Consider the following 22,424-nt stretch of genomic DNA (forward strand, 5'->3'; position numbering starts at 1 on the left):
CCCTAGTTTTGAAGGTTCTCAATATCCATCCTATCATTTTTCTAGCAGATGTGGTAGATACATTGTTGTGGTCTTTGAAGGTGAGATCCTCTGATATTATCACTCCCAGGTCCTTCACATTACTATTTCGCTCTACTGAATGGGTACAACTTGTTGTATACCCTGATACAGTTTTAATTTCCTCAAATTTTCCATATCTGAGTAGTTGAAATTTCTTTTCATTGAACTTCATATTCTTTTCAACGGCCCATTTAAAGATTTGGTTGATGTTCGGGTGTCATCCGCAAAGGAAGACCCGGAGCTATGGCTTACATCTGTCTATGTCAGAAATCAGGATGAGGAACAGGATGGGAGCGAGTACTGTGCCTTGTGGAAAAGAACATGTCACTGTAGCTGCCGCAGACCTTACCCGTTGTTGCCTGTTTAGTCTGTCGCATCTAAATAGGTTATAACCTGGAACCCTTATTTTGTTGTCAAAATGATTCATTATTTGGGTCTCTGTGAAAGCTACAAACATTGCATTTGACTCCGTTAGTAGTCCGTTGATGTAAGGAACTCTATTGTTTGTTGATGGCTTTAGACCCTTGAATGTTTTCAGTGATAAATGATAAATTGATGGATATTGTAGGCGATAATTCCTTTATTTAGGTGATAATTCCATTATGAAGGAGATAATGTCATCATGTAGGTGATAATTCCTTAATTTAGGTGATAATTCCATTATGAAGGAGATAATGTCATCATGTAGGTGATAATTCCTTAATTTAGGTGATAATTCCATTATGAAGGAGATAATGTCATCATGTAGGTGATAATTCCTTAATTTAGGTGATAATTCCATTATGAAGGAGATAATGTCATCATGTAGGCGATAATTCCAGCATACAGAAAATAATTACATTTTATAAGTTATTACATTATTTCTTTTACTAAAAGTTATGATCATGTTTTTTTCTTAATATCTCATATTTATTGTTATTAATTAAACTCATGTTACTGTTATTATAACTCATTTTACTGTTATTATAACTCATTGTTACTAGAACTCATGTTATTGTCCGTAATGCTATGCATAGTATAAGTGGCTTTGGCATGCTGCTCTTATCTGTATTTTTTTGTACCTCTGTATGTGTGCACAAATTGGAAATAAATAAATAAATAAATAAATAAATAAATTGTCATTATAACTCATGTTACTGTTATTATAACTCAAGTTACTGTTATTATAACTCATGTTACTGTTATTATAACTCATGTTACTGTTAAAATTACTACTACTACTACTACTACTACTACTACTACTACTACTACTACTACTACTACTGTGTTACTGATATAACAGCTGTTGAAATAATGTTACTGTTATAATAACTACTGTTACAGGTTATGCCTACTTTTACTGTTATAATAACCAATGTTTCTGTTACAACTACTGTTATAATCATTCCTGTTACTTTGTTACTGTTATAATAACTACTGCTGCTGTCATAATGACTACTGTTACTGCCATAATAACTACTGTTAATGTCATAATAACTACTGTTACTATGACAGTAACTACTGTTACTGTCATAATAACTTCTGTTTCTGCCATAATAACTACTGTTGCTTTTATAATAACTTCTGTTACTGTTGTAATAACTACTGCTACTTCCATAATAACTTCAGTTATTATTATAGTAACTACTGTTACTGTTATAATAGCTACTGTTAGTTATAATAACTACTGTTACTGCCATAATAACTACTGTTACTGTTATGACAACTACTGTCACTGTTATAATTGCTGTTACTGCCCTAATAACTACTGTTACTGCTTTAATAAGTACTGTTACTAACATAATGACTGCTGTTAATGTTATAACAACTACTGTTACTCTTATAATGACTACTGTTATTCTTATAATGACTACTGTTATTCTTATAATGACTACTGTTATTCTTATAATGACTACTGTTATTCTTATAATGACTACTGTTATTCTTATAATGACTACTGTTATTCTTATAATGACTGGAGTTTACCTGGAATTTACCTGGAGTTTACCTGGAGTTTACCTGGAGAGAGTTACGGGGGTCAACGCCCCCGCGGCCCGGTCTGTGACCAGGCCTCCTGGTGGATCAGAGCCTGATCAACCAGGCTGTTGCTGCTGGCTGCACGCAAACCAACGTACGAGCCACAGCCCGGCTGATCAGGAACTGACTTTAGGTGCTTGTCCAGTGCCAGCTTGAAGACTGCCAGGGGTCTGTTGGTAATCCCCCTTATGTGTGCTGGGAGGCAGTTGAACAGTCTCGGGCCCCTGACACTTATTGTATGGTCTCTTAACGTGCTAGTGACACCCCTGCTTTTCATTGGGGGGATGGTGCATCATCTGCCAAGTCTTTTGCTTTCGTAGTGAGTGATTTTCGTGTGCAAGTTCGGTACTAGTCCCTCTAGGATTTTCCAGGTGTATATAATCATGTATCTCTCCCTCCTGCGTTCCAGGGAATACAGGTTCAGAAACCTCAAGCGCTCCCAGTAATTGAGGTGTTTTATCTCCGTTATGCGCGCCGTGAAAGTTCTCTGTACATTTTCTAGGTCGGCAATTTCACCTGCCTTGAAAGGTGGTGTTAGTGTGCAGCAATATTCCAGCCTAGATAGAACAAGTGACCTGAAGAGTGTCATCATGGACTTGGCCTCCCTAGTTTTGAAGGTTCTCATTATCCATCCTGTCATTTTTCTAGCAGATGCGATTGATACAATGTTATGGTCCTTGAAGGTGAGATCCTCCGACATAATCACTCCCAGGTCTTTGACGTTGGTGTTTCGCTCTATTTTGTGGCCAGAATTTGTTTTGTACTCTGATGAAGATTTAATTTCCTCATGTTTACCATATCTGAGTAATTGAAATTTCTCATCGTTGAACTTCATATTGTTTTCTGCAGCCCACTGAAAGATTTGGTTGATGTCCGCCTGGAGCCTTGCAGTGTCTGCAATGGAAGACACTGTCATGCAGATTCGGGTGTCATCTGCAAAGGAAGACACGGTGCTGTGGCTGACATCCTTGTATATGTCGGATATGAGGATGAGGAACAAGATGGGAGCTAGTACTGTGCCTTGTGGAACAGAGCTTTTCACCGTAGCTGCCTCGGACTTTACTCTGTTGACGACTACTCTCTGTGTTCTGTTAGTGAGGAAATTATAGATCCATCGACCGACTTTTCCTGTTATTCCTTTAGCGCGCATTTTGTGCGCTATTACGCCATGGTCACACTTGTCGAAGGCTTTTGCAAAGTCTGTATATATTACATCTGCATTCTTTTTGTCTTCTAGTGCATTTAGGACCTTGTCGTAGTGATCCAGTAGTTGAGACAGACAGGAGCGACCTGTTCTAAACCCATGTTGCCCTGGGTTGTGTAACTGATGGGTTTCTAGATGGGTGGTTAGGTTAGGTTAGGTAAGGTTCGTCAGGAAACAGGACAAATGTTTCCTGACGCGGGTCTTAGTCAGATGATGACCCGCCTTTGGAGCTTTTGGTCATCTGACCGAGACCGGTCCACCCCTTTAAAAATTATGATATAACCAATCTGTCTAGATGGGTGGTGATCTTGTTTCTTAGGACCCTTTCAAAGATTTTTATGATATGGGATGTTAGTGCTATTGGTCTGTAGTTCTTTGCTGTTGCTTTACTGCCCCCTTTGTGGAGTGGGGCTATGTCTGTTGTTTTTAGTAACTGAGGGACGACCCCCGTGTCCATGCTCCCTCTCCATAGGATGGAAAAGGCTCGTGATAGGGGCTTCTTGCAGTTCTTGATGAACACAGAGTTCCATGAGTCTGACCCTGGGGCAGAGTGCATGGGCATGTCATTTATCGCCTGTTCGAAGTCATTTGGCGTCAGGATAACATCGGATAGGCTTGTGTTAATCAAATTTTGTGGCTCTCTCATAAAAAATTAATTTTGATCTTCGACTCTCAGTCTGGTTAGCGGCTTGCTAAAAACTGAGTCATATTGGGACTTGAGTAGCTCACTCATTTCCTTGCTGTCATCTGTGTAGGACCCATCTTGTTTAAGTAGGGGCCCAATACTGGGCGTTGTTCTCGATTTTGATTTGGCATAGGAGAAGAAATACTTTGGGTTTCTTTCGATTTCATTTATAGCTTTTAGTTCTTCCCGCGATTCCTGACTCCTAAAGGATTCTTTTAGCTTAAGTTCGATGCTTGCTATTTCTCTGACCAGTGTCTCCCTGCGCATTTCAGATATATTGACCTCTTTTAGCCGCTCTGTTATTCTTTTCCGTCGCCTGTAAAGGGAGCGCCTGTCTCTTTCTATTTTACATCTACTCCTCCTTTTTCTTAGAGGAATAAGCCTTGTGCATACATCGAGTGCCACCGAGTTAATCTGTTCTAGGCATAAGTTTGGGTCTGTGTTGCTTAGTATATCTTCCCAGCTTATATCGGTTAGGACTTGGTTTACTTGGTCCCACTTTATGTTTTTGTTATTGAAGTTGAATTTGGTGAATGCTCCCTCGTGACTAGTCTCATTTTGTCGGTCTGGGGCTCCTCGCATACATGTCTGAACCTCAATTATGTTGTGATCTGAGTATATTGTTTTTGATATGGTGACATTTCTTATCAGATCATCATTGTTAGTGAATATGAGGTCTAGTGTATTCTCCAGTCTAGTAGGCTCTATTATTTGCTGGTTTAAATTGAATTTTGTGAAGAGATTTAAAAGCTCGTGTGAGTGTGAGTTTTCATCAGAGCTGCCTCCTGGTGTTATTACTGCAACAATATTATTTGCTATATTCCTCCATTTTAGGTGCCTTAAGTTGAAATCCCCCAGGAGCAAGATGTTGGGTGCAGGAGCTGGAAGATTTTCCAGACAGTGGTCAATTTTTAACAGCTGTTCCTGGAATTGCTGGGATGTTGCATCCGGAGGCTTGTAGACTACCACAATGACTAGGTTTTGGTTCTCGACCTTTACTGCTAAAACTTCCACTACGTCATTTGAGGCATTAAGCAGTTCTGTGCAAACAAGTGACTCTGCAATGTACAGGCCAACCCCCCCCCTTTTGCCTGTTCACTCTGTCACATCTGTATAGGTTGTAACCTGGGATCCATATTTCATTGTCCAAGTGATCCTTTATGTGGGTCTCAGTGAAAGCCGCGAACATTGCCTTTGCCTCTGCAAGCAGTCCACGGATGAAAGGTATTTTGTTGTTTGTTGCTGGCTTTAGACCCTGTATATTTGCAAAGAAGAATGTTATCGGACTGGTGGTATTGTTGGTACTGGGGGGGATTTTTTTTCCGGCATTAGTATCTGTATCTGTTGGTTTGGAGTGGAGGCCATCGACTGTGGTTCCACTCCAGGAATGACTGGATTTGGTGTACGATTTCTGCCATTTCCTGCCAGTTTTTTTTCCTTCCTGGCACTAAAAAACCCCTCCCTCTTGAGTGGCTGTGGCTACCCAGGTTTTCCCATGGCCTGGATGTTTTGTATCTTTTTGTCCCCTTTAGATGGTATGCCTGGCAATTTAAGTTATAGCACAGTCTTTCCTGTACTGAAAAGGTACACATTTCAGGGTGAAAAAGCTTACAGGAAGGGAGTTTGCATTTTCCTGTTGTCATATGGGCATGGCATTTTCTAGGGTGGTCATAGTTGCACGTCCCATCTGTTTTTCCAGATTTCCCATGCCAGCAGATACCAAGTGCATAGTATGTGCACAGGCTTGGTTTCCGCTTGCCTTGGGTTTCTGTGACTGTATTCCCTGTTGGTGCATGTTTCCCTGTCTTACTTCTATCCTCCCTAGCACCAACAATGGAGCTCCCACCAGTTGTTTTTGGTAATTTATCCTCACTATTGCTATTGGAGTCCTCTTGTTTGCTATTTCCTGCGGTATTTCTAGTTTGCAATATTGGTTTTATCTTATCTTTGACTACACTTGTTTCCCTACTATGGCTCCTGTCCCCTATGAGGTCATTTATATGTATTCCTTCCTGCGTATAATTCCCGACTACCTGGACAAAATCTCCAGCTTCACCATTACTGTCTCCCAGGACAGTATCTCCAGCTTCACCATTTCTGTCTCCCAGGACAGCACCTCCAGCTTCACCATTACTGTCTCCCAGGACAGCACCTCCAGCTTTACTATTACTGTCTCCCAGGACATCACCTCCAGCTTTACTATTACTGTCTCCCAGGACATCACCTCCAGCCTTACAGTTTTTGACTACATGGCCAGTATCAAGGGCAGTACCATTCAGCCCAGACTTTTTATGTTCCCATCTGTTGTAGAAAGCTTCCAGGTTTTCTATGAAAGCAGCTTTGATGTTGTCCTCTTTTAATACCCTTGTGATTTTAGTCCACAGATTTTCCTCATTTGGGCATAATAACAGTTAATGTTATTGTTGTTTTAACTGCTACTGTTACTTTGTTACTGCCATGATAACTACTGTGTTACTGCCATGATAACTACTGTGCTACTGCCATGATAACTACTCTTGACGTATTATTGTTATAATTGCTTCTGTTACTGTTATTTCCATAATAACTACTGTTACTGTGTTAATTCCATAACAACTACTGTTAGTTATAATAACCACTGTTACAGTTATAACCACCACTGTTACTCTTATAATAAGTGCTATTACTGTTATAATAACTACTGTTACTGCCATAATAACTACAGTTACCGTAATATTGTTATAATTGCTGCTGTTACTGTGTTATTTCGCTCCTGGAGAGCGAAACGTTATTGTTATTGCTATAATAACTATTGTTATAATAACTATTGTTACTGTTATAATAATTCCTGTTACTATCATAATAACTACTGTTACTACCATAATAACTACTGTTACTACCATAATAACTACTGTTACTACCATAATAACTACTGTTACTACCATAATAACTACTGTTACTACCATAATAACTACTGTTACTACCATAATAACTACTGTTACTACCATAATAACTACTGTTACTACCATAATAACTACTGTTACTATCATAATAACTAATGTTACTACCATAATAATTACTGTTACTACCATAATAACTACTGTTACTACCATAATAACTACTGTTACTACCATAATAACTACTGTTACTACCATAATAACTACTGTTACTACCATAATAACTACTGTTACTACCATAATAACTACTGTTACTACTATAATAACTACTGTTACTACCATAATAACTACTGTTACTACCATAATAACTCCTGTTACTACCATAATAACTACTGTTACTACCATAATAACTACTGTTACTACCATAATAACTACTGTTACTACAATAATAACTACTGTTACTATAACAATTACTGTTACCGTGTTATTATTATAACTGTTACTGTGATAATAACTCGTGCTACTGTCACGTTATAATTCTTCAGTTTACCTTGCTTTAAGCATTGTGTGTGCACCTGTACACTTAATTAAACACTACATGTACGCACATAGTGTACAGTTGGACACACATTCTGTGTACACTATGTGTAAATGTGTACGCAAAATTCGTGTATACAATTAGACACAAAAACTGTGTAAGAATAAACTCAACAAGCGTGTACACATGGACACACATACACTGTGTGTGTGCCTGTGAAGACACACACTCTGTGTACAACACATACTATGTACACATTAAGTGAACGTAAATGTTTTGCAGAAATGTTATGTATATTCAGAATTTATATCATTATGTATATTTGTACAATGTTTTGAAATAATAATTAAAAATAATAATAATAATAATAATAATAATAATAATAATAATAATAATAATAATAATAATGATAATAATAATAATAATAGTAGTAATAATAATATAATAATAATAATAATATTATTATTATTATTATTATTATTATTATTATTATAATTTTATTATTATTATATTTATTATTATTATTATTATTATTATTATTATTATTATTATTATTATTATTATTATTATTTTATTATTATTATTGTTATTATTAATTATTATTATTATTATTATTATTATTATTATTATTATTATTATTATTATTATTATTATTGCTAATTTGGTTTTTAGTTTTACAGTATTTTGTGAATCGTCACAAATTTCTCATCATAATCTACACTTGGAAAATCCTGGAAGGAATGGTCCCAAATCTGCACACAGAAATCACTCCCTACGAAAGTAAAAGACTGGGCAGGCGATGCAAAATGCCGCCAATAAAAAGTAGGGGCGCCATTGGTACACTAAGAGAAAACACCATAAGTGTCCAGGGCCCAAAACTGTTCAACAGCCTCCCATCAAGCATTAGGGGAATTGCCAATAAACCCCTGGCTGCCTTCAAGAGAGAGCTGGACAGATACCTAAAGTCAGTGCCGGATCAGCCGGGCTGTGGCTCGTACGTTGAACTGCGTGCGGCCAGCAGTAACAGCCTAGTTGATCAGGCCCTGATCCATCGGGAGGCCTGGTCATGGACCGGGCCGCGGGGGCGTTCATCCCCGGAATAACCTCCAGGTAACCTCCAAGTAACCTCCAGGTTGATGCCAGTCATGTTTATATAAATATATATCAAGTGGCAATGTCAAGTTTGTGGGGTAATAATCACCCGGGTAATCATCCCTCCCCCAGGGTATCTTTATAGTTTATCCCTAAACGCTGATTGGCTGGTTTAAAGGCTACCGACTACACCAAGGTCATTACTGTTCTCATCATTTCTTCACTCGTAATCAATAAGATTTTAGTCTCCGTATTGAGAATTAAGGTAAAATCTCATTGTATATATACGTAAATACACATCTCTCGGTGTATATACCTTTTCATTGTATATACCGAGATACACATCTCTCTGTAATTATACCCTGTTAGTGTAGACACTGAGAAATGCACCTCTCCGAGAATATACTCTCTCAGTGTATATACTAAGATACACACAGCTCTGTGTATATACTAAGATACACACAGCTCTGTGTATATACTAAGATACACACTGCTCTGTGTATATGCTAACATACACACAGCTCTGTGTATATATACTAACACACACACACACAGCTCTATGTATGTACTAACATGCACACAATTCTCGGTGTATATACCTTTTCATTGTATATACCGAAATACACATCTCTCGGTGTATATAACTTTTCATTGTATATACCGAAATATACATCTCTCTTTAATTATACCCTGTTAGTGTAGACACCGGGAAATACACATCTCCGAGGATATACTCTCTCAGTGTATATACTAACATACACACAGTTCTGTGTATATACCAACATACACACAACTCTGTGTATATACTAGCATACACACAACTCTGTGTATATAATAACACACACAACTCTGTGTATATACTAGCATACACACAACTCTGTGTATATACTAACATACACACAACTCTGTGTATATACTTACACACAACTTTGTGTATATACATACACATAGCTCTGTGTATATACGCTCATTTAAACGTTGTGGGTCACTCGGGCTTTGTGTAAAAATAATTCTATGCACTCACAACAATTTTGCGATTATTATTATTATTATTTATTATTAGTTTAGTGCTTCAGAGTGTATTCAAGACTAATAAATCATTCACTACAGGAAACAAGTCTTTTATATTAAGATATTAAGAATAATTCTGCCTTACCTAACAAATGCCAGACTTTTCTTCGTCCGTATCTGGCGCAGAGACCGATCTTGTTCTCCTTATCTGAGAAGATGCCGACGATGGGGGTACTGATGCCGTCAGCCACCTGCCCCACCAGGAGCACCAGCCCAGCCATGGTAGAGCTGAACAGCAGTACCTGAGCACACAACACCGAGTTAGCACTGGCACTGAGTTAGCACTCGTTTTCATTGTTATATTATTACACTTCGTGATGCGTAGAGCAGCTCGGGACTAACCTTTTCGTAGTATATTAGGAGGTAGGTGAACCACATGGAGGCGCACAGGTCGTTGAAGACGTGACCAACACCGTAGCTGAGTTTGGTTACCCATGGCAAGGATTGTTTATCCATGGTGACTGTAAAGGGATAGACCCGTCCAGAGCCTGGCGGTGCGTAGCTGAGGTGCCTCTGTGAGCCTCTTGACTGAGATTTATCTCACGACTCAGGTGATGGTTGAGGGAGGCGTTGGGGCACGAGTGGTATTTAGAAGGGACGTTTTGGTGGCAGTGGAGGAGGAGAGGATGTGCTGTTGGCACCAGAGGTAGTTATAGAAGACGGAGGCGTTGGGAAAGCTAACCCTCGTCAGATCAAAGGCAGAACAAGGCAACGATGGTGTACGAGACGCAGAGAACAGTCAGTGACGGCAGGTGTGTAGTGGCGGAGCGGTCGCCTGTGAGAGATGTGCGGTCGGGACGACTGTCTCACACGACTAGCTGCCTCTGCAAGGATACCAGGGTTATATCAGAGATAAATTCACCGCTTCCCAGAACTCGAGTACCGCTCACGCTCCCTCACTCGACAACAATCACACCTTTTTCCCGGGAAACAATTCAGTCTTCTGGTAGCCGACGGCAGTGTGAGGATAATGTGAAACTTGATAAAGGCCACTGCGTGGGAAAAACGTTCTCTATAAAGGATCTCATTATACTGCCTAAGTGTTTACTTTTCCATGGTGTCGGTATTTATATCAAGTGAGTGGTACTGTTGTGTGGAAGAGTTACCATCGAGCAGGAAGACATTATTATAGCAGAGAAGTAGTGATGGAAAAAAAATAATGTATGAGAAAGATGTAGTACAAAGATGTGAATATTGTTAAACAGTAAAGGATCATTAACCAAAACTTGATTCCTTGAAAAGAATAACTAATAGAATCAAATAAAACGTACATAAAATAAACTTAAGAATTTGTACACAAGTCTTGCTCCGCAAAAACCGGTCCTAGCCATGGGTTTTTTCCCTGTGTGAGAGTTGCCAGGCAGCGGTACACTGACGACTTACGGGACGGTACCAAAATTTTGGCCGACACCGGTATTTTTCCTATGTATTATAATTTTAAGACTATAATGATTGTGTTCGATATATAAGGGAATGTTTATTGCACAGTGGGTATTAAATAACACGGGAAGGTGAAATATTAAATAACTTAATTTTTTTTGAGAAGGCAGTGTCATTACTTGGCCTAGTGTTTTAGTTACTGGTTCTCAAATGGACTTGTCGATGGTGTGTGTGTGTGTGTGTGTGTGTGTGTGTGTGTGTGTAGGTGTACTCACCTATTTGTACTCACCTATTTGTGGTTGCAGGGGTCGAGTCCTAGCTCCTGGCCCCGCCTCTTCACCGGTTGCTACTAGACCCTCTCTCTCCCCGCTCCATGAGCTTTATCAAACCTCGTCTTAAAACTGTGTATGGTTCCTGCCTCCACTACGTCATTTTCTAGGCTATTCCACTGCCTTACAACTCTATGACTGAAGAAATACTTCCTACTATCTCTCTGACTCATTTGTGTCTTCAACTTCCAATTGTGGCCTCTTGTTTCTGTGTCCCCTCCCTGGAACATCCTGTCTTTGTCCACCTTGTCTATTCCACGCAGTATTTTATATGTCGTTATCATGTCTCCCCTGACCCTCCTGTCCTCCAGTGTGGTCAGGCCGATTTCCCTTAATCTTTCCTCATAGGACATTCCCCTTAGCTCTGGAACTAACCTTGTCGCAAACCTTTGTACTTTCTCTAGTTTCTTGACGTGCTTTATCAAGTGCGGGTTCCAAACAGGTGCTGCATACTCCAGTATGGGCCTGACATACACGGTGTACAGTGTCTTGAATGATTCCTTACTAAGGTATCGGAATGCTGTTCTCAGGTTTGCCAGGCGCCCATATGCTGCAGCAGTTATCTGATTGATGTGTGCTTCCGGAGACATGCTCGGTGTTATACTCACCCCAAGATCTTTCTCCTTGAGTGAGGTTTGCAGTCTTTGGCCACCTAGCCTATACTCTGTCTGTGGTCTTCTGTGCCCCTCCCCCATCTTCATGACTTTGCATTTGGCAGGATTAAATTCGAGAAGCCATTTGCTGGACCAGGTGTCCAGTCTGTCCAGGTCTCTTTGAAGTCCTGCCTGGTCCTCATCAGATTTAATTCTCCTCATTAACTTCACATCATCTGCAAACAGGGACACTTCTGAGTCTAACCCTTCCGTCATGTCGTTCACATATACCAAAAATAGCACTGGTCCTAGGACCGACCCCTGTGGGACCCCGCTCGTCACAGGTGCCCACTGTGATACATCATTACGTACCATGACTCGTTGTTGCCTCCCTGTCAGGTATTCTCTGATCCATTGCAGTGCCCTTCCTGTTATATGCGCCTGGTGCTCTAGCTTCTGCACTAATCTCTTGTGAGGAACTGTGTCAAAGGCCTTCTTGCAGTCCAAGAAGATGCAATCAACCCACCCCTCTCTCTCTTGTCTTACTTCTGTTATTTTATCATAAAACTCCAGAAGGTTTGTGACACAGGATTTGCCTTCCGTGAATCCGTGCTGGTTGGCATTTATACTCCTGTTCCGTTACAGGTGCTCCACCACTCTCCTCCTGATAATCTTCTCCATAATTTTGCATACTATACACGTCAATGACACAGGTCTATAGTTTAGTGCCTCTTTTCTGTCTCCTTTTTTAAAAATGGGAACTACATTTGCCGTCTTCCATACCTCAGGTAGTTGCCCAGTTTCCAGGGATGTGTTGAAGATTGTGGTAAGTGGCACGCACAATATATCTGCTCCCTCTCTAAGGACCCACGGGGAGATGTTGTCTGGTCCCATTGCCTTTGAGGTATCGATGTGTGTGTACTCACCTATTTGTGGTTGCAGGGGTCGAGTCCTAGCTCCTGGCCCCGTGTGTGTGTGTGTGTGTGTGTGTGTGTGTGTGTGTGTGTGTGTGTGTGTGTGTGTGTGTGTGTGTGGTGTGTGCGTGTGTACTCACCTAACTCTGGTTGCAGGGGTCGAGAGCCAACTACTGGCTCCGCCTCTTTCAAATTCAAATTCAAATTCAAAGTTTATTCTCTATAAAGATTACAATGCTGAATTTACAGAATTTGGTTGTTGTGTGGTTTACATGTAGTTAAATAATGATTACAGAGTGTACCACTAGAACGCCTAGCATGGCTAGGCATTTCTGGCAGACTTTGTTTAATTCTTTATTTTAAAATATTAAAAATTATGAGGTAAGTTGGTATTATGGCTAAGTGACTAAATACTAGTTTGTGAGTTTAGCAATGTGAATGTTTTTGTTTTGGCACAGTACATAGTTTCAGTATTGGAGTATCATAGGATTCATTATTTTAAGATTGAGATTAATATTTCTGTTTATGGTCAAATGGGTGTGTGAGTGTGTGAACCACCAGGTGGTATTCGTGTAGTTAGTTGATGGGGTGTATCAGGGAGATAAGATGTTTTCTAATGGTAGTTTTGAAGGTGATGAATGTGTCTGCAGTTTTAGAGTTCTCAGGTAGGGTATTCCAGATTTTAGGGCCTTTGACATACATTGAATTTTTGTAAAGGTTTAGTCGGACATGGGGAATGTCGTAGAGATGTTTGTGTCTGGTGTTATGCCTGTGGGTTCTGTCACAACTATCAAGAAAGCGTTTTAGGTCAAGGTTGATATTGGAGTTTAAGGTCCTGTAGATGTAGATTGCACAGTAGTAAGTGTGTATGTACTGAACAGGGAGTAAGTTTAGATCAATGAAGAGTGGGGGGGTGTGTTGCCAGGGATGGGATTTAGTGATTATTCTTACTGCAGCTTTTTGTTGGGTTATTATTGGCTTTAGGTGTGTTGCTGCAGTTGATCCCCAAGCACAAATAGCATAGGTGAGGTATGGATAAATAAGTGAGTGGTATAGTGTGAGAAGGGCATTTTGCGGTATCGTATCTTGGAGAGGATCCCAACTGTTTTGGATACTTTTTTGGTTATGTGTTGGATATGGGTGCTGAAATTCAGGTTGTTGTCAAGGTATAGGCCTAGGAATTTGCCCTCATTATGTCTGGTAATTAGAGTGTTGTCGATCTTAATGTTAATTTGTGCATCTCCTGCTCTGCTACCAAACATAATATAGTAGGTTTTGTCAGTGTTAAGCGTAAGTTTATTGGCTGTCATCCAAGTCGATATTTTGATCAGCTCCTCGTTAACAATGGTGTTGACCGCTACTGGGTCCTCCCTCTCCCTGCTCCATGAGCTTTACCATACCTAGTCTTAAAACTATGTATGGTTCCTGCTTCCACTACATCACTTGCCAGACTATTCCACTTTCTAACAGCTCTGTGGCTGAAGAAATACTTTTTAACTTCCCTGTGACTCAACTGAGTCTTCAACTTCCAATTGTGGTCAATTGTTTCTGTGTCTCATCTCTGGAACATCTTGTCTTTTTTCACCTTATCTATTCCACGCAGTATTTTGTATGTCGTTATCATGTCACCCCTGACCCTCCTGTCCTCCAGTGTTGTCAGACCGATTTCCCTAAACCTTTCTTCGTAGGACATACCTCTTAGCTCTGGAACTAGCCTTGTTGCAAACCTTTGCACTTTCTCTAATTTCTTGACGTGCTTGAACAGGTGTGGGTTCCTAACTGGTGCTGCGTACTCCAGTATGGGGCTGACATACACAGTGTATAGAGTCTTGAACAATTCCTTACTGAGGTATCGGAATGCTATTCTCAGGTTTGCCAGGCGCCCAAATGCCGCAGCAGTTATCTGGTTAATGTGTGCTTCCGGCGACGTACTTGGTATTATACTCATCCCTAGATGTTTCTCCTTGAGTGAGGTTTGCAGTCTTTGGCCTCCTAGCCTATACTCTGTCTGCGGCCTTCTTTGCCCTTCCCTTATCTTCATGACTTTGCATTTGGCGGGGTTAAATTCTTGGAGCCAGTTACTGGACCACACGTCCAGCTGTCCAGGTCTCTTTATAGACCTGTCTGGTCCGCATCTGATTTAATTCTCCTCATTAACTTCACATCATCTGCAAACAGGGACACTTCTGAGTCTATCCCTTACGTCATGTCGTTCACATATACCAAGAATAGCACTGGTCCCAGGGCTGACCCCTGTGGGACCCCGCTCGTCACCGGTGCCCACTGTGATACCTCATCACGGACCATGACTCGCAGTTGCCTCCCTGTTAGGTATTCCCTGATCTATTGCAGTGCCCTTCCTGTTATATGTGCCTGTTCCTCTAGCTTCTGTACTAATCTCTTGTGAGGAACTGTGTCGAAGGCCTTCTTACAGTCCAAGAAAATGCAATCAACCCACCCCTCCCTCTCATTTCTTACATCAGTTACTTTGTCATAAAACTCTAGTAGGTTTGTGACACAGGATTTGCCTTCCATGAATCCGTGCTGGCTGTCGTTTATAATCTTGTTCCACTCCAGGTGCTCCACCACTCTCCTCCTGATAATTTTCTCCATGACTTTGCATACTATACACGTCAGTGACACTGGTCTATAATTTAGTGCTTCATTTCTGTCTCCTTTCTTAAAGATGGGGACGACATTTGACTTCTTCCATACTTCAGGTAGTTGCCCAGTTTCAAGGGAAGTGTTGAAGATTTTGGTTAGTGGCACACATAGTGTCTCTGCTCTCTCTCAAAGGACCCACGGAGAGATGTTGTCCGGTCCCACCGCCTTTCAGGTATCAAGGTCACTTAGGAGCTTCTTCACCTCCTCCTCAGTTGTGTGTAATTCATCCAACACTTGTTGGTATATCCCTTGTTGCTGTACCCCACTGTTTTGTCTTCCCGTTGTCCCTTCAGCCTCCACTGTAAATACTTCCTGAAATCTCATGTTGAACTCCTCACATACTTCTTGGTCGTTTCTTGTGTGTGTGTGTTTGTGTGTGTGTGTGTGTGTGTGTGTGTGTGTGTGTGTGTGTGTGTGTGTGTGTGTGTGTGTGTGTGTGTGTGTGTGTGTGTGTGTGTTCGCGCGTTTGCTTGTGTGTACCTTTGTACTTGGGTGTGCGCGTTTGTTTGTCGTGTACTGGTGGCCCCCACACTAACCGTCACCCTGAGAGTGTGTGAGAATGTTTGAGTGAGTGTGAGTGAGAGAGTGTGGGTGAGAGGGTGTGAGTAAGTGTGAGTGAGAGAGTGTGAGTGAAAGAGTGTGACTGAGAAAGTGTGAGTGGGTGTGAGAGAGAGACTGTAAGTGAAACAGTGTAAGTGTGAGAGAGGGTGTGAGAGAGTGTGAGAGTGTGTGAGAGTGTGGGAGAGTGTGAGAAAGTGGGAGAGATAATGTGAGAGAGTGTGAGTGTGAGTGTGAGTGTGGAAGAGTGTGTCAAAGTGAGAGAGTGTGAGAGAGTGTGAGAGTGTGAGAGAGTGTGGGAGTGTGTGAGAGAGTGAGAGAGTGGGTGAGAGTGTGTGAGATGGATAGGATCAGCCTTTACAGTGTCTGTAGGCCTAGTAGGCTCTGCACCGGAGAAGGAGATGGAGGAGGAGAAGGAACAGGAGGAGGTGGGATAGGAGGAGAAGGAGGAGGAGGAGGAGATATAGGAGGAGGGGGAGGGGCAGGAGGAGGAGGAGAGGGGAGGAAGGAATGAAGGTACCCCCACTAGGGTAGGTACGTACAAGTTTGTATGTGTGACTTTATGACCTCTTGTGTGTGCACATGTGTGCATCTACATGTATGGCTGTGTACATTACTGTACTGTCACCCGAGCCTTTTTTCCTGGTTCTACCTTAATTTAGAAGTAAAATAAATCACTTTCTGGCTTTTAGGGCTCTCCCAGTTTCTCTACACTAGATTCTCTACAACTGTGCTGCTATGTATGGCAATCTATGCACAGTATTTGTGTATGCCTAAATAAACTTACTTACAATATGGGTGTATTTTGCCTGACTTATGCGCCTGCACACCTCACTGATGTGTGTGCACCGCTAAAGTCCCTTTCCAGTTACTCCCCCATACTAAGTGTTGAGTGCTCTAATATGATATTCAGCTCTCCAGAGCAGGGTTCAAGATCCTCAGCTATAAGTATTGCAGACCCAGACCCAAAATCTCTCATACAACCAAAGAAAAACTTAATACTTTACATCCGGTACCTGGGTTCGTGTAGTTGCAGCTTTGCGACGCTTCTTCTCAGTCGTGGTACTTGTTCCCCCTACCTTCCTTGTTCCCCCTATCTTTCTTGTTCCCCCTACCTTCCTTGTTCCCCCTACCTTCCTTGTTCCCCCTACCTTCCTTGTTCCCCTTACCTTCCTTGTTCCCCCTACCTTCCTTGTTCCCCCTATCTTTCTTGTTCCCCCTACCTTCCTTGTTCCCCTTACCTTCCTTGTTTCCCCTACCTTCCTTGTTCCCCCTGCCTTCCTTGTTCTCCCTACTTTCCTTGTTCCCCCTACCTTCCTTGTTCCCCCTACCTTCCTTGTTCCCCCTACCTCCTTGTTCCCCCTAACCTTCCTTGTTCCCCCTACCTTCCTTGTTCCCCCTACCTTCCTTGTTCCCCCTACCTTCCTTGTTCCCCCTACCTTCCTTGTTCCCCCTACCTTCCTTGTTCCCCCTACCTTCCTTGTTCCCCCTACCTTCCTGTTTCACTCTACACACTGTAGTCACTAGCTCATATAACTTTTTCACTACACTCACTGTGTCTACTAACACATCTATACTGATCTCTTATCTCCCTGCCTTGGGTCGCACTTATTCTTCAAATACTCCACTACGTACTGTGTGGAAACACTTTTAGGCATTGTTCTCAACCACTTCTCTTCCCGTCTTCCTCCTACACGTATCAGCACTCGTATCTTATTTTTTTTCCTGTGGTTTTGTTAATACTTAACTTTTCTTTACTTTTCTGCTCTTGGAAAATACTCTAGCCCCCTAATTTTATTGATTCCTTGGGGTCTCGGACGCTATGCACAACAAGACGCTTCCTGTGTGGCACCAGCCAGTAACTGCCTTACTCTGGACCGGCACTATGCACTTGGCACTATTTACTATGTTTTCTGTGATCACTTATACTTCTTTTTTGAAGAATATAAGTGATTATATGCACTGTTGTGTTTGCACACGTTTATATCCCACGCTCTGTTCCCTATGGGACAGTGAGGAAATGACGCGAATTCACGTGCTTAATAGCGCGTGACTTCTCCACTTGTGTGTGTACTCACCTATTTGTACTCACCTATTTGTGGTTGCAGGGGTCGAGTCCTAGCTCCTGGCCCCGCCTCTTCACCGGTTGCTACTAGGCCCTCTCTCTCCCCACTCCATGAGCTTTATCAAACCTCGTCTTAAAACTGTGTATGGTTTCTGCCTCCACTACGTCATTTTCTAGGCTATTCCACTGCCTTACAACTCTATGACTGAAGAAATACTTCCTACTATCTCTCTGACTCATTTGTGTCTTCAACTTCCAATTGTGGCCTCTTGTTTCTGTGTCCCCTCCCTGGAACATCCTGTCCTTGTCCACCTTGTCTATTCCACGCAGTATTTTATATGTCGTTATCATGTCTCCCCTGACCCTCCTGTCCTCCAGTGTCGTCAGGCCGATTTTCCTTAATCTTTCTTCATAGGACATTCCCCTTAGCTCTGGAACTAACCTTGTTGCAAACCTTTGTACTTTCTCTAGTTTCTTGACGTGCTTTATCAAGTGCGGGTTCCAAACAGGTGCTGCATACTCCAGTATGGGCCTGACATACACGGTGTACAGTGTCTTGAATGATTCCTTACTAAGGTATCGGAATGCTGTTCTCAGGTTTGCCAGGCGCCCATATGCTGCAGCAGTTATCTGATTGATGTGTGCTTCCGGAGACATGCTCGGTGTTATACTCACCCCAAGATCTTTCTCCTTGAGTGAGGTTTGCAGTCTTTGGCCACCTAGCCTATACTCTGTCTGTGGTCTTCTGTGCCCCTCCCCCATCTTCATGACTTTGCATTTGGCAGGATTAAATTCGAGAAGCCATTTGCTGGACCAGGTGTCCAGTCTGTCTAGGTCTCTTTGAAGTCCTGCCTGGTCCTCATCAGATTTAATTCTCCTCATTAACTTCACATCATCTGCAAACAGGGACACTTCTGAGTCTAACCCTTCCGTCATGTCGTTCACATATACCAAAAATAGCACTGGTCCTAGGACCGACCCCTGTGTGTGTGTGTGTGTGTGTGTGTGTGTGTGTGTGTGTGTGTGTGTGTGTGTGTGTGTGTGTGTGTGTGTGTGTATGTGTGTGTGTGTGTGTGTGTGTGTGTGTGCGTGTGTGTGTGTGTGTGTGTGTGTGTGTGTGTGTGTGTGTGTGTGTATGTGTGTGTACAGTGTTAATTTTGATATTTTTTCAGCACAGTAATATATTTATTATAAAAGTATCGGCTAATATCGGGGATCATCCACCGATACTGATTCTGTAAAAACGACAGATACCAACTGACACCGACAGTGATTCTTCGGGACATCCCTAATTAAGCTGCAGATTTTTTTTTAACTAATTTTTAAACTAGACGTACATCGGTCCCAGTGCAATTCGAGAAATGAATCCTGGTATCCCACATCCTCAGCACCTCGCTAACTCAGTGCACATAAAAAATGAATGGTACAGAATCCGGCATAAATTTACAAGGCAATTAAATCTCTAAATAATCTTAAGTACGCTACATCAGAATTTAAAATCTGAAACGTATTAAACGAGGCAGGTGTAGTCCAGATATTTAATAACATTGGCAAATTAAAATTTACACACCCCAGTGCAAAGCTTTGAGGAATAAAGCCATAACAGCGATGAAAGTTTGAAGCTGAGCGGAAGCAGCATTCGTGAGTTATTTTACTGGCTCCAACAATTCCCAGTTTATTAATCAAGAAAATTTGTAATATTTTACTTATTCAGGTTAAACCCAAATGAGAAAATCTATAAAATGACATTTATATACACTTCAGGACATTTATATACACTTCAGGACATTTATGTACACTTCAGGACATTTATGTACACTTCAGGACATTTATGTACACTTCAGGGCATTTATGTACACTTCAGGACATTTATGTACACTTCAGGACATTTATGTACACTTCAGGACATTTATGTACACTTCAGGACATTTATGTACACTTCAGGACATTTATGTACATTTCAGGACATTTATATACACTTCAGGACATTTATGTACACTTCAGGACATTTATGTACACTTCAGGACATTTATGTACGCTTCAGGACATTTATGTACACTTCAGGACATTTATGTACACTTCAGGACATTTATGTACACTTCAGGGCATTTATGTACACTTCAGGACATTTATGTACACTTCAGGACATTTATGTACACTTCAGGACATTTATGTACACTTCAGGACATTTATTATAGGAAATGTGTCGCCACGAGTGACTGAAGAAACCAAGAATGACTGAAGAAGCCACGAGTGACAGAAGAAGCCACGAGTGACAGAAGAAGCCAAGAGTGACTGAAGAAGCCACGAGTGACTGAAGAAGCCACGAGTGACTGAAGAAGCCACGAGTGACAGAAGAAGCCAAGAGTGACTGAAGAAGCCACGAGTGACTGAAGAAACCAAGAATGACTGAAGAAGCCACGAGTGACAGAAGAAGCCACGAGTGACAGAAGAAGCCAAGAGTGACTGAAGAAGCCACGAGTGACTGAAGAAGCCACGAGTGACTGAAGAAGCCACGAGTGACAGAAGAAGCCAAGAGTGACTGAAGAAACCAAGAATGACTGAAGAAGCCACGAGTGACAGAAGAAGCCACGAGTGACAGAAGAAGCCAAGAGTGACTGAAGAAGCCACGAGTGACTGAAGAAGCCACGAGTGACTGAAGAAGCCACGAGTGACAGAAGAAGCCAAGAGTGACTGAAGAAGCCACGAGTGACTGAAGAAGCCACGAGTGACTGAAGAAGCCACGAGTGACAGAAGAAGCCACGAGTGACAGAAGAAGCCAAGAGTGACAGAAGAAGCCACGAGTGACAGAAGAAGCCACGAGTGACAGAAGAAGCCAAGAGTGACTGAAGAAGCCACGAGTGACTGAAGAAGCCACGAGTGACTGAAGAAGCCACGAGTGACAGAAGAAGCCACGAGTGACAGAAGAAGCCAAGAGTGACAGAAGAAGCCACGAGTGACAGAAGAAGCCAAGAGTGACAGAAGAAGCCAAGAGTGACAGAAGAAGCCAAGAGTGACTGAAGAAGCCACGAGTGACTGAAGAAGCCACGAGTGACAGAAGAAGCCACGAGTGACAGAAGAAGCCAAGAGTGACAGAAGAAGCCACGAGTGACAGAAGAAGCCAAGAGTGACAGAAGAAGCCAAGAGTGACTGAAGAAGCCAAGAGTGACTGAAGAAGCCACGAGTGACTTAAAAAGCCAAGAGTGACTGAGGAATCCAAGAGTGACTGAAGAAGCCACGAGTGACTGAAGAAGCCAAGAGTGACTGAAGAAGCCAAGAGTGACTGAGGAAGCCACGAGTGACTTAAAAAGCCAAGAGTGACTGAAGAATCCAAGAGTGACTGAAGAAGCCACGAGTGACTTAAAAAGCCAAGAGTGACTGAAGAAGCCAAGAGTGACTTAAAAAGCCAAGAGTGACTGAAGAAGCCAAGAGTGACTTAAAAAGCCAAGAGTGACTGAAGAAGCCACGAGTGACTTAAAAAGCCAAGAGTGACTGAAGAAGCCACGAGTGACTTAAAAAGCCAAGAGTGACTGAAGAAGCCACGAGTGACTGAAGAAGCCAAGAGTGACTGAAGAAGCCACGAGTGATTTAAAAAGCCAAGAGTGACTGAAGAATCCAAGAGTGACTGAAGAAGCCACGAGTGACTGAAGAAGCCAAGAGTGACTGAAGAAGCCACGAGTGACTTAAAAAGCCAAGAGTGACTTAAAAAGCCAAGAGTGACTGAAGAAGCCAAGAGTGACTGAAGAAGCCACGAGTGACTGAAGAAGCCAAGAGTGACGGAAGAAGCCAAGAGTGACGGAAGAAGCCAAGAGTGACGGAAGAAGCCAAGAGTGACTTAAAAAGCCAAGAGTGACTGAAGAAGCCATGAGTGACTTAAAAAGCCAAGAGTGGCTGAAGAAGCCACGAGTGACTTAAAAAGCCAAGAGTGACTGAAGAAGCCACGAGTGACTTAAAAAGCCAAGAGTGACTGAAGAAGCCAAGAGTGACTTAAAAAGCCAAGAGTGACTGAAGAAGCCAAGAGTGACTTAAAAAGCCAAGAGTGACTGAAGAAGCCACGAGTGACTTAAAAAGCCAAGAGTGACTGAAGAAGCCAAGAGTGACGGAAAAAGCCAAGAGTGACTGAAGAAGCCAAGAGTGACTTAAAAAGCCAAGAGTGACTGAAGAAGCCACGAGTGACTTAAAAAGCCAAGAGTGACTGAAGAAGCCAAGAGTGACTTAAAAAGCCAAGAGTGACTGAAGAAGCAAAGAGTGACTTAAAAAGCCAAGAGTGACTGAAGAAGCCACGAGTGACTTAAAAAGCCAAGAGTGACTGAAGAAGCCACGAGTGACGGAAGAAGCCACGAGTGACGGAAGAAGCCACGAGTGACTGAAGAAGCCAC

At 42.0% G+C, this 22,424-nt stretch overlaps 1 protein-coding gene across 1 annotated transcript in view; it reads right to left on the reverse strand.

Moving 5' to 3' along the window:
- LOC128698548 (major facilitator superfamily domain-containing protein 12) overlaps positions 1 to 22,424 on the reverse strand; it is a 576,952-nt gene that overhangs the window by 116,542 nt on the left and 437,986 nt on the right. The window contains exons 3-4 of the mRNA XM_070084952.1: positions 9,885 to 10,366; positions 9,628 to 9,784 (exon numbers count right to left, since the gene is read on the reverse strand). Of these exons, the coding sequence (XP_069941053.1) occupies positions 9,628 to 9,784; positions 9,885 to 9,998 (271 nt within the window). The 5' untranslated portion in view covers positions 9,999 to 10,366. The remainder of the gene's footprint in view (positions 1 to 9,627; positions 9,785 to 9,884; positions 10,367 to 22,424) is intronic.

This window comes from Cherax quadricarinatus, chromosome 14 (assembly GCF_038502225.1).
Source record: "Cherax quadricarinatus isolate ZL_2023a chromosome 14, ASM3850222v1, whole genome shotgun sequence".
NCBI classification, from domain to species: Eukaryota; Metazoa; Arthropoda; class Malacostraca; order Decapoda; family Parastacidae; genus Cherax; species Cherax quadricarinatus.